The sequence below is a fragment of the Camellia sinensis genome, chromosome 2 (genome assembly GCF_055761805.1).
Source record: "Camellia sinensis isolate YWXY chromosome 2, ASM5576180v1, whole genome shotgun sequence".
In the NCBI taxonomy this organism is placed as follows: domain Eukaryota; kingdom Viridiplantae; phylum Streptophyta; class Magnoliopsida; order Ericales; family Theaceae; genus Camellia; species Camellia sinensis.
Window position 1 is genome coordinate 13,566,395 of NC_138962.1, and position 12,749 is coordinate 13,579,143.

Here is a 12,749-nt window from a genome sequence, read left to right on the forward strand (position 1 = left end):
TATACACATACAGATGAGGCGATGAAAATACAGTAACCTTACATCACCCAAGCCACTTACACAAGCTTTCAAACGTGTTCAGACCAGACATAAACATTTAGAAGGTACAAAGGTCCCAAGGACACAAAAACTTGAGTAGATCTCAAAAGAGAACCTCCACAGGAGGCATGATGGCTGGCTGACACCAAAACCCGCCAGGTAGCATCTCAAGCCTGGTCGCGTGCCTGCTCACCTAGATATATACAAATAATATAGTGAGCTAGAGCTCAGTGAATAATAACTAGGTAAAGAGTTTTAATGAATGATGTCCAGCACAGAGTTAGAAGTCAGAGTTTATATTAGAAATATATTCTTATCGAAAACAGAGTCTCATGCATATTCAGATTTCAAATCAGAAATAGATTCAGATACATGCTCATATTTGTATTCATATTCAGATTTTACATAAGGTCATACATGGTATACCCATTAGCTATCATATCAACTTGGTCCTAAGACTCACATGTATAGTCGGTACCGACGACCATAAAGGTCCATATCTTGCGCGCAAGTAGCCATGGTATTGTTACTCCCAGGCAAGGGCCACGTGAATATAGGCCTCGGTATTGCTACCCCGGGGCAAGGGCCACATGAATATAAGCCTTAGTATTGTTACCCCTGGGCGAGGGCCACGTGCATATTGGCCACGGTATTGTTACCCCCGGGCGAGGGCCACGTGAACTAAGGATGCCACAAATACATTTCATAAAAATGGACATTCATAATTCATAAAATAGCATTTCAGAAAACAGATCGTATCATATTAGTTAGAAAATACTTGTAATTAAATATAACTTTACAGAGTTATTACTCACTATTAACAAATAGATCCAAGTAAACAAGTAAAGTAGGCAACTCACTTATCCTAAGGTGCGTGACCTACAAAACATGACAGTGACATACATTGAAACATACGCTCGAATTGCACATAACTCATGTTCTTGTCTTAAGTGTGTTTCTAGCCTTTATCCTCGTTATAGTGTCTTAAACATGGCCTAGGAATGTCTAGGATGGAATGAGGATGCAACAATGCACTTGAAAATATTTTTCAAATTTTGCTGAAAACAAGGTCCACGCTCGAGCGTGTCTTTCCTTGCTCGAGCGGACATGCCAAAAAGTAAGGGTTCGCTCGAGCGAACTATAAACTCAGAAAAAGTACTGGTTGCTTGCTTTTCACGCTTGATCCACGCTCGAGCGTGAGGCTCAGACCTTCGCTCGAGCGTGACTTTTGTCGGTCGAGCGTGCTGCAAAACATATGAACTTCTAGATACATGGATTTCACGCTCGAGCGGGTATCATGTCGCTCGTGTAGAGACCCTAATTTTTTTGTCATTACACTTGAAACCCTGAGCCTTTGGCTAATAGCATTTTAGCCCTAGTTCCGTAAAAGTCTGCATAAGGGCCCAAGTAAATAATAACTTCTCCGTGTGTTACCATAATTAATTCATAGAACGCCACTTTATGATTGGAACTATCCTAAAACTTGGTTTTATTTATTTTGCCTCATAATTTCTAAATTAATTCACGCATTTTATTTTATTTCTATTTTTTTTTTGTTCTTTCATTTATTATTTATTTGAATGGAATACTATTGTTTATTTGGATATATACATAGTTTAAATATATACATATATATATATATATATATATATAATATGTTGGTGGAAAAGTGATTGGATAACAACAAACAAAAATAAAAAAAAAAAAATAACTATCTAGATATTTAGTTATCTTAGCCATTAAGCTACCTTATATTATATAAATTGAGGGCTTGTCCAAATCCACTCCCACATTTTTCTAAAGCCCAAGGAGAGGGTGAGAGAGGGAGAGTTGGCTCAAGGGAAGGGAGGTAGAGAAGTAAGAAGAAAAAGAAAAAAAAGGGAAAGAGAAGGAATTCTTGAAGGTAAGAACATACCTCTTCCTTATTTTCTCCAATCCTTTCATCATCTCATTCTATGGTCTAGTATGCCTCTTGTGTTACAAATTGATGGTAAATAGGGTGTTTTTGGTGTGTGTGAAGGTGTAGGTATGAAATAGTATCATTGTCTTGCAAACTTGTGAAATTAGGCACTGCTGCAACTTCTCTAATTTAAAAGAAATATCAACTCTATCTAATTCTCAAATCTGAATTTATTGTAGGATATTTTATGTCTTTACAGCTTGTGAAAATTTTATTAGCTCCTAATTGTGTGTTTTTAGGGCTTGGATAATTTGTTGAAAAATCTGGTCCTGAATCTCTGAAAAACAGTCCACTTTTAGCAATTTTATAAAATTCTAGAAAAATCATCTCATGTTGTTTCTTCTGTAAAAATTTAGAACTCTGAGTCCTCTTTCCAACAGATTTTATTTGAGTGAAAACCATCGGGTAGATTGAGAGAAATGTTAGTTTCCCCAAAGGGTGACAAATCTGGACAGATTTTCGAATATAGTTTGTAGATGAATTTGTGGAGGGGCTGTGCAACTTCTGAAAATTGGAACTGAAACTAGACAGATTGAATATTGTTTATGTGAAATTTCAGCCCCTAATTTGGCCTAGAAATATTTTTACCAAAGCGTTCTTGTTAGCCCTGCAGAATCGAACAGTGCTGGAAATTGTGTTATATTATGTTATTTGTCTCTAAATGTTTCAAAGCCTTTTTAATGTTATTTTCTTGCCTTACTATACTTATGTATGATGACCATGGACTATATTTCCTCTAGTATGTTTTTCCCATACTCGTTTAAATGACCGAATTACCGAATGTGACTGACTTACCTAGCAAAAGATCTAATAAACAGGAAATGATAAGGGGTTAGCAATGGGTGACGTTTATCTTAGTGTTTTAAAACAATTTTATACATATGCATGACATGAATTAGGATGGGATTAATACCAAATGAGTTAAGTCTTGCGTAAGCAGTTTAGGTGAGCCCCTAGGTTGACCCGGATGTATTCAGACTGTATGCGGTGGTTTTAGGGTGTAAGCGAGCCCTAAGCACGAATTGGTATGGTATGTGCAGGGTGTAAGCGAGCCCGAGGCATGATTTGGGTGCAAGCGAGCCCACTTGTTGGTCGTCCCTTTTAAGGTCCATCAATGCCACTGACAGGTAAATAACCGGGAGGTGGGCATGGGTGGTAAGGTCTGCAAAGCAGCAAAAGGGGAAGTTCTGAGCAGTTCGGTGTTTAATCTTGTGGTTGGGTAGAAGGATCTCTTTGGGGGGGATTCTAAATGCCTAGTCTAACTACTAATTTATAAAACCTTAATGGAAGTATGTTATGTTATCTGATTTGTCTTGTGTATGATTGATTGATAGAAGATATAGGGGTGTATGTGTTTGTACTGGGCATTCCAAGCTCATGGCGTGTCGTGCCAGGTGAAGAAGCGGCTTACGACGGGGAAGGTGATCCCGAAGACAATCAAGATGAAGTTTTAGAGCCGTGGTTCACTTGAAAACTTGGACTAGTTGTTTGTTTTTGTGTTCTCTCTTCTTTTACCTTTTGGTTTGACAATGTTTGTAAACCTCTAGTGGAACTCAAATCAGTTATCTATGTTATAACTCTACTTGTATGTGTATATTAACATATTGTGGTTATCTCTTTTGTTTGAGTTGTACTTTATATATTTCTCTTGCGGTCTCAAAATTTTGGGGCGTGACAGCTCAAACGGAAGTGCACACATTCAGGGTTCTCGCTCGGGCGTGGATTCGAATTCTGGAATTTCCAGATTTGATCTTTAAGCTTCAAACTCAAACCAAACACTCCAAAACTCATCCCCTTGGGCCAAAATTCTGGAAAACACTTAGAGACTCACAAAACATCATGCTTTGAAGATTATTTCATGAAATCAAGGCCCAAAAGCATGCCAATTGTTAAAAAATTCAACTTAAACTTTATGAATGTTATATGAACATAACATGCATGAATTTCTTTAAACTCCAACTTCTCAAAACATGATCAAATGCTAAAAAACATCATGAAACTTGATGATTTCACAAAATTAAGGTGAATTCAAGACATGCATGAGAAAATTCTTAGTAAACATGCTCAAAATGTAATGAAATGTACATGCATATTTGAATTGGTCTTCCTTCCTACTTCTTAAGCTTGGTTCACACATTTCCTAGCTCAATTCACTTAAATTCATGGGTGAATCAACTCAACCTCAAGACTAAAGGTTTGGTTTCTTACCTAAAGTCTTCAATTCCTTGGGCTCTTGGTGAATCCTAGCTCAATTCTCCAATTCTCCTTCAATTTCCTAGCCAATTATCTTGTTGAGTTCAATTTCCATTCAATTTCCTCCCTACTCTCTCACTCTATCTCTCTCCCACGTTTTTCTTCCTTGAAGAGGCTCAAATGTACTCAAATGAAAGGAAAAAGATGAGTGGGGCTCACTTGGTGCCTAATAGGCTTGGTTAAAGTATAGTTAATTGAAGTTAAAATAAATGGGCACTAATTTAGTCTAATTTAATCATTCCAAATCAAATTTTAATGAAACCTACCATAAAATTCTATAAATTCCAAATAGCACATAAATCAAATCAATTTTTGAGTCAAATGCCGATAAGGTCTTCAATTCACAGAATATAGCAGTAACTCAAACAGATATTCTTACAATAAATAGATGGAAACATAAATAATGCACCATCTATGCAATTTAATTCAAAACATGGTCTTAATATCTTATTAGGCACATTAAAACACAGATTATCGTTAATCTTGGGTCGGGGTTGTTACACCTACACACCTTATCCTCTTCAATCAGTTGTGTTCACATCCATGACAATAAGCAAAGAAGGAGTACTATCAAATGGTATGATCAAGAAAATCCTTATCTCCTTACATACGTAGTAATCCGGATCTTCCTCGGCTTCATTGTGATTGTCTACAACAAGTACATCCTAGATCACAAGCTTTACAACCGGCCGTACCCAATCTCTCTTACCACGATCCACACGGACTTCTGTTCAACCCTGGCCTTCATCATCACCACCGTCTACAGATCTGAACAACTCCATACATTATCCACAAAACACATATATAGTAGCCATAAAGGTAATTAACAATCAAAGACTGAGTTAAGAAAAATATAACTCAAACCGTGAAAGATGATTCTTTTGCGATGGAGACAAGCGGCGACAGCGCGATGGATACAGCCATGGAGATCACCAACACTAACTCATCGATGACATAAAGAAAAATAGAAGCATCGGTAGTCAAACCAGATCAGATGGTCTGTCACTTAGTAAAGCTATAGATCTGGAGAGAGTGAGAGATTGGCGATGACGACAATGAGAAAGAAAGTGTGGTGCAGATCAGAGAGGAGAGAGAGAGAGAGATGAAGGGTTTGGTTGTGTTTTAGTGCAGTTTTGGTGGAGACGAAGCGTGGGCGGTGTGGTCAGCGGCAGCGACAGTGGACGACGACGGAAGGAAATTGGGACGGCGACAGCAACGGTGGTGATGGTGTCATCGGAGAGAAAGAGAGGGAGAGAGAGAGAGAAAGAGAGGAAACAAATAGTTTGATTTGGGTGCTTCTATTTACACAACACATTTTATCTCTAAGCACACCATTAATTAGTTTATTTTTTATTATAATATTAATCTAATGTAAAATAACCACAAATGATAAAGAACTATGATACACGCCTTACATAAAATTATCATAAAGGACAATAATGAATATGTATCTTCTCTCTCAAGAACCCAAAAACCCTGAAACAAAAATCAAAAACTCTTAAAGAAACAATAAAAAATATACGTATTATTGAAGATTTTGATTGGACTGAATGATGGATGCATCTGGCAATATTGATTTGGAACAATGGAGCAAGGAAAATGTTAGTTTTTCATTTTTTTTTTCCGATTTTCGTGTACTTGCTAAGTGGTAAACCATTTGTATTTGTTCGGATACCCAGATTCGAACAATGTACTCATGTTCGACTATCTACAACCGAACAGGTTCTAATTGTTTGATTTTCTAGTATCGAACATAGTCTACATATTCGGTTAATAAGTTTCTAACTTATAACATTTGTTCGATTTTCAACAGTCGAACTTTTGAATTTAGCTCGATTTTGTATTTCTGAACACTTATAACAATTTTTTTTTGGTTTTTCCATAAATGTGCATCCATGGAAGGGGTCATGAACCAGAGAATAATAGAATGAAGTCATATTCAGCACGAATGGAGACCGGTTTAGACTAGTTCCCAAACCGCTGGGATGATAATGAAACAAAGAATAGAGGGGGACGTTGTGTGTGTTTTTGAAGTGGATGTGTAGAATATGGAATATTAAAGATTGTGGGTGGGGTGTATGAGTGAGTAAGGGTAAAAATAAAAGATTGCGGGTGGAGTGTATGAGTAAGGGTAAAGATAGAAGATTATGATATGTATTAAGCAAATTTCTTATTTATCAAATTACTAAATGTGTGCCTTGAGTAGTGGTGCAACTTGAGATGAAAGGTAGCGTGTAAATAGAGGCACCTGTTTGATTTGGTTTTCCACCCTATAGCATATATATGTAGGGATAACATGGTTGTTTTGTTCAATTTTGCCTTTATAAACTATGGGAAATTCTATTTCCATCCACTTAGTTACCCCAGTCCATACATTTAAGGGTGCCTTTATTTACACACCATCTTTCATCTCAAGGCATATCATTACTCAATATACGCCTTTAGTAATTTGATAAATACGAAATTTGCTCAATACGCACCACAATCTTCCATCTTTACCCTTACACACCCCACCCATAATCTTCCATCTTTACCCTTACTCACTCACACACCACATCCACAATCTTTAATCTTCCATATTATACACTTCCATTTCAAAAACACACACAACGTCCCCCCTCCATTCTCTGTTTCATTGTCATTCCAGAGGCTTAGGAAGGAACCAGTCTAAACCAGTCTCCATTTGTGCTAAAGACGACTTCACTCCATTCTCCTCTGGTTCACGACTCCTTCCATTATTTGTTTCATCAAAGACGTTAGTGGTGATCATTGTTATCATCACAATTGGAACATAACTCCACATTGAAGCTACAGTAGGTGAGAATTCTTATTTGGCTTAGATTTTAGGATTTTATGTACGTTTTTCCATTTCCATGAGTATTGTATTTGAAAATTTCATTTTGCGAACCGTTCGACACTGGTCTTTCGAACGTTAACCTTTTGTCCAAAGTGTTTATGTCGAACACTTTTAATATGTTTGACGCTATAAAATCGAACAATTAAAACTTGTTCAGTTGTAGATAGTAGAACATGAGTACATTATTCGAATTTGGGTATCCGATCCGAACGAATACAAACAATTTACCACTTAGCAAGTACACGAAAACAAAAAAAAAAATTGAAAAGCTAACATTTTCCTTACTCCATTGTTCCAAACCAATATTGCCAGATGCATCTATTATTCGGTCCAATCAAAATAATACATATATTTTTGGTTATTTCTTTAAGGGTTTTTGGTTTTTGTTTCAAGTTTTTTTTTTTTTTTTTTGTGTTTGAGAGAGAAAATGCATAATAACGTTTGGTGTGTATTGTATTCATTATTGTTCTTTATGGTAATTTTACATAAGGTGTGTATCATAGCCCTTTGTCCTTTATGGTCATTTTATATTAGGTTAACATTGTAATAAAAAATAAACTAATTAATGGTATGTCTTGAGATGAAAGATGGTGTGTAAATAGATGCACCCCACATTTAATAAAATATTATTTTAATGTCAATTATATCCTAAATTAAAATGACCATAATAGACATCCACCAACATTCATAATAATATATCAAAATATTCTATGTACTCATCTTATTTATCAAATTGTAGAGCTAATGATTATGAACTAAAATGATGCACGTGCGAAAGAAAATTGAAACAGAGCAACAAAATGGGACATTTTTTTAATCTGGTTTGATATTGAAACGAGAATGTAAAACCAATTGAACCCAAAAACAGCACAACAAGCCATTGCAAAGTTAGAAGCAAAAAAAAAAAAACCCATAATACAAGAAGTTGGATGTCATGCAGAATAATGATGCAAACCCATCAACTGAAACTTAACAATAAGTGAAAATAAATCAGAAAAGCGGTTCCTGAGAGAAGAACAAGAAGAATAAAGATGTTTATTGGCTTGCCAGGCCGACAATGGAGTCTGCAGCTTCAATTCCTCCGACTCCAAAAAGCAATTCGTATGTTTTCAATCTCATAATCAAATCTCTCACCCATTGATTTGTCAACACAATAGGGGTGTACATGGTCCGGATTGGTTCGGTTCTGAGAAAATCCAAGAACCAAACCGATTCTAATGGTTATGTGATTTTGAGAACCAGACCAAACCATTACACTTGTAAAACCGAACCAGAACCAAACCGAAATAACGGTTCGGTTGCGGTTTGGTTCACGATTCTAAAAATTTATATTTACAAGAATAAATTGTTAATATTAGCAAAATAATTATTCAAGCTGATTACATTTAACTCATAATAAAAACTAATAATATTAAGGCATTACTCAACATTACATTTATATATCATCCTAATATCATTAACATTACAAAAAATCAATTAATAAAAAAAAAAACTTGATATGATAATATTAAATATTGTATATATATCTATATATATCTTATTAAATAATACTTACGCATGGTTCAAGGACTGCTGCTGTTTATTAAATAATATATATATATATATCTTTTAAATTTGGTTCGGTTTGGTTCGAACCATAATTTTTTCATAAAATCCATTAACCGAACTGTTTTTACGATTTTCAATATTTACTGAATCGAAATCGAACAGATTCTTAATAGAATCGAACCAAATCATACGGTTCGGTTTGGTTCAATCCGAATTACAGATTTGAACGGATTTTTGAACATCCTCACAACACAAACCAACCCAACCCAAATCAAACAGCAATATTGTGTTCAATTTTGTATTCATATGTTTGTTAGTTGTTTTATCAATTGCTTCAATAATTGTTCGATTAAGAAAAAAAGTCACTCTGGCGGCGAAGGAAAAAGACCCAACAATTCCTTACCGTCGCTACCACCACAGTGCCAGTTTCATCCCTTCGATATTCACCTACGAAGAGCTCGAATCCTCTACAAATCGGTTCGACTTGAAACGCAAAATCAGGGACGGCAGGTTCGAGTTAGTCTATCTAGATCAGCTTTACGGCAACCGAATCGTCGCTGTGAAACACCTCCATAACTACCACCCTATTGTTGCTGGCTCCATCGGAGCTAGAGCTTTCTCTTTCAAATCTTTTTGCAACGAAATCCTTATTCTCTCTTCGATCAATCACTCAAACATGCGGCGGATAAGGATAATCGGCCTAATGCGAAGGAGAAGATAGTGGAGCTGAGAAGGATTTGCAACCAAACACGAGGTGACGGTAGCAGCGATGACAGTGGTGGTGGTGGTGGAAGTTTGAAAGAGGCTTCGAAAGAGGGTTGAGTGTGTGGAAAGGGGGTTGAAGAGCTGTGTGTACAAGACATGAGTTTAGGGTATGATTGGAATAATTATTGTGTGGATTAAGAACAAAAATTAATAATCAAATTATTAAGTGTGTGCATAGAGAAATGATGTATATTGAGGTAAGTAGGTGTGTGGAAATAGAATTTCCCTATAAACTAGGGCAAATTACCTACACCTCTGTTGAGGTTTAATGAAATTACAGATTTCCCTCTGAGGTTTCAAAAATTACATCCCGTCCCATCGCAATTAATGCTGTTAACGGATATCATAAATTTATTAAAATGTCTTTTTGACAAATAAGGCCAAATTACCTACACCTCTTAAGGTTTAGCTAAATTACAGATTCCCCCTGAGGTTTAGCTAAATTGTCATTTTATAATAAGTTATGAAATGCAAAATTAAAATGGAAAAACACTTATCACAATACAGAAAATTAAGGGACAATTATTTTTAGGGGACCAAACATTTTTTGTTACGAAAAGTTTCGTTATTTTATTTTTAGCAACGAAAATTAAATATTAGTGATTAATTATTGTCTTTTTGGTATCAAATTTTTTGTCTCAAAAAATAAATTATTTTGAGACCAAATTATTTTGTCCCTAAAAGTCTATTTATTATTGACATTTTCGAAATTTTATCGCTAAAACCCTTATTTTTGACTTTTCAATGCGACCTTTTAACGACTATTCTCACGACGATAAAAATTAGTTTCTAAATATCTTTTGCAACAAATTTTTTACCTTTAGAGATCAAAAAAATTGGTCTCTAAAACTCTTATATGTTGTAGTGTCAGATGGTGAAAATATCATAAAATTAACAAATAATTAAATAAGTTAAAAGCATAATAAATGACTTGATAAAAAATTCTTAGAATATGTTTGGTTTGATTTTTAGAAATTTATTCTTAATTTTTTTTTAAAAAAAATTAAAAATTAATTTGGTTAAGAAATAAGAAATAAAAAATAAATATTATTTTTATATAATTTTATCTTTTGAGTGAGTAGAAATAATTTTTACAAATTAAATATATTTTTTTATATTTATTTTTATTAAATTAGTTTTTTTTCAAATTCTGAATTTTTTTTCTAAACAACAAATCAAACATGGTTTCAAAAACTAATTTTCTTTTTTCCATCTAACGTAATTGTTTTGTAAATTTTGTTGATTTATCAAAGGGATTTCAGCAAGGACAATATCGTCTATCGATTTATATTTTGGTAATGTCAACTAACTATTCTTAATGTTTAATTAACGATAGAAATTAAATTATTATGTGAATATAAGAGATGCAATTTTTAAAACCTCATAAGATTCTATAATTTAGCTAAACCTGTGTAGGTAATTTTCCCTATAATGTCGGGAGGCTCTATATACACACCATAAGTTATCTCAAGGCAAACCACTTCTAGAGACATACCAAAAATAATTTGAAAAATAAATATTTTTCTCATCGCACACCACAAATTTATATATTTACCCTTACTCACACACCCACCCACAACAATATACACACAAAGTTCCATCTTTGCCCCCCACACAGCCACACACCCCACACCCACAATATTCATCTCCCCCTCCATTCTCTATTCAAACCGGTGAACACCATTGCTGCAAACACTCATCAAGACGTCGTCGGTGGTGTTGTTCAACACAATTGGAACTTCACATTGGAAATTTAGTAGGTGAGTTATTATTTATTTTAGGGTTTTATGCACTTATCTCCATTGGCTTGAAGGTTATATTTGTGTGAATCATTCGACGCTGGGTTTTTGGACCCTAAATTCATTCGACACTTGATATTCGAACAACACAATTTTGTACTGTTGGTGACTGTTGAACATGTTCGGTTGTAGATTGCCGAACATATATAATATGTTCAGACAGATATTGTCGAACAATTTTTTTTTTTTGAACATTAATGTAGGGAAATAATGTGAATGAACCTTATATTATGAAAATCATAATGCCTAATAATGTAAGGTAGACAAATATATATTACCTGTTGGTTGTAACATTCCCGAAGTGCATACAACTATCTATCCATACGGCAACAAACTTATCCTTGTATGGAATTAACCAACTTTGTGACACATATTGCATTGCCTCAGGATATGTATCAAAATCCGCAAGTAGCCCAGCAAGGTGTTCATTGTATTCAAGCTTAGTTAAGGAGAGTATTAAGAAATTCCATAAAGAGATAAACTTGACCCATTCCTCCGTACTCTTAAACATTTTCTTGCATTTTGCCAGTATATTTCTACTAATATGCCACCAGCATAATAAACATCGAGATGTAGAAAATACCCTGTCAATAGCATTCATCAAAGCAAGCTCCCTGTCCGTGACAATCACCTCAGGAATAACAATGTCATCCAAGAGCCTACGCAATGTAGTTAACACCCAAACGTGGTTACCAATCTGCTCAAATTGAGATATGCAAAGGCTACGGAGAATGACATATCAGTGGATGTCACACCAACTATCTCAAGAAGAAGAAGACGATATCGATTTGTCTTATATGTGCAGTCCATGATCAACACCTTTGGAAATGAACAGAGCAAATCTAAACTGACAAGATGTGCCCAAAACAAGTTTATGACAGGCATTGTGTCGTTGTCACACCTATGCTGCTCAATCTAATTATGCTTTTATAACTCACCCAACAAATGTTGCATTTGTGATCTCCTAGCTTTCTCAATAACATTATTCCTATGACGTACATTGCAAATGGCTTTCATAGTGGTTACATTCAAAGCATCCTTTCGTTTCAATGTAACCAAAATCTCTTTCGGTGTGACCATGCTTTTGGACATATCCACTAATAATGATGTTTCCTCCTCGAATAATCTCCCGGCAAATGAATGTCCTTCAAAATGTTTAGTAGGAGCATGGTTATGTATTCCACATTCTACATCTACCATCCAATCATCATTAGCCATCAACTTACAAGCCCTCAACTCAAGGGACACCCACATTTCTTTGTATCCGTTATCTTCACAATTTTTTTGCTTGAATCATCTCCTTTTAATTTCTTATGAGCTTTGTATTGACCACTTCTCTCACAGGCAAGAAATATCCTTGGTGTCCTATGACCACCACCATAGTCCGATGTCTTGATGACAATCATAAACCCATTTTTCCTTCCAGCATCCCGTACCCAACCGAGCAATTCTTCTTTGCTCTTGAAAACCTACAAGTCAAATTCAACAAAGTCATTAAACATCCGAAAAGAAAAAGAAAAAAATACTA

General features: G+C 35.1%; 1 protein-coding gene across 1 annotated transcript; it reads right to left on the reverse strand.

Moving 5' to 3' along the window:
• Positions 1–6,890: 6,890 nt before the first annotated feature.
• On the reverse strand, positions 6,891–12,439 carry LOC145806474 (uncharacterized). The gene is made up of 2 exons (XM_082903543.1): positions 12,160–12,439; positions 6,891–7,060 (listed from the first exon to the last, which is right to left on the reverse strand). Exons 1-2 carry the CDS (start codon positions 12,437–12,439, stop codon positions 6,891–6,893), a joined length of 450 nt encoding a protein of 149 aa, XP_082759669.1.
• Between the last annotated feature and the right edge of the window lie 310 nt (positions 12,440–12,749).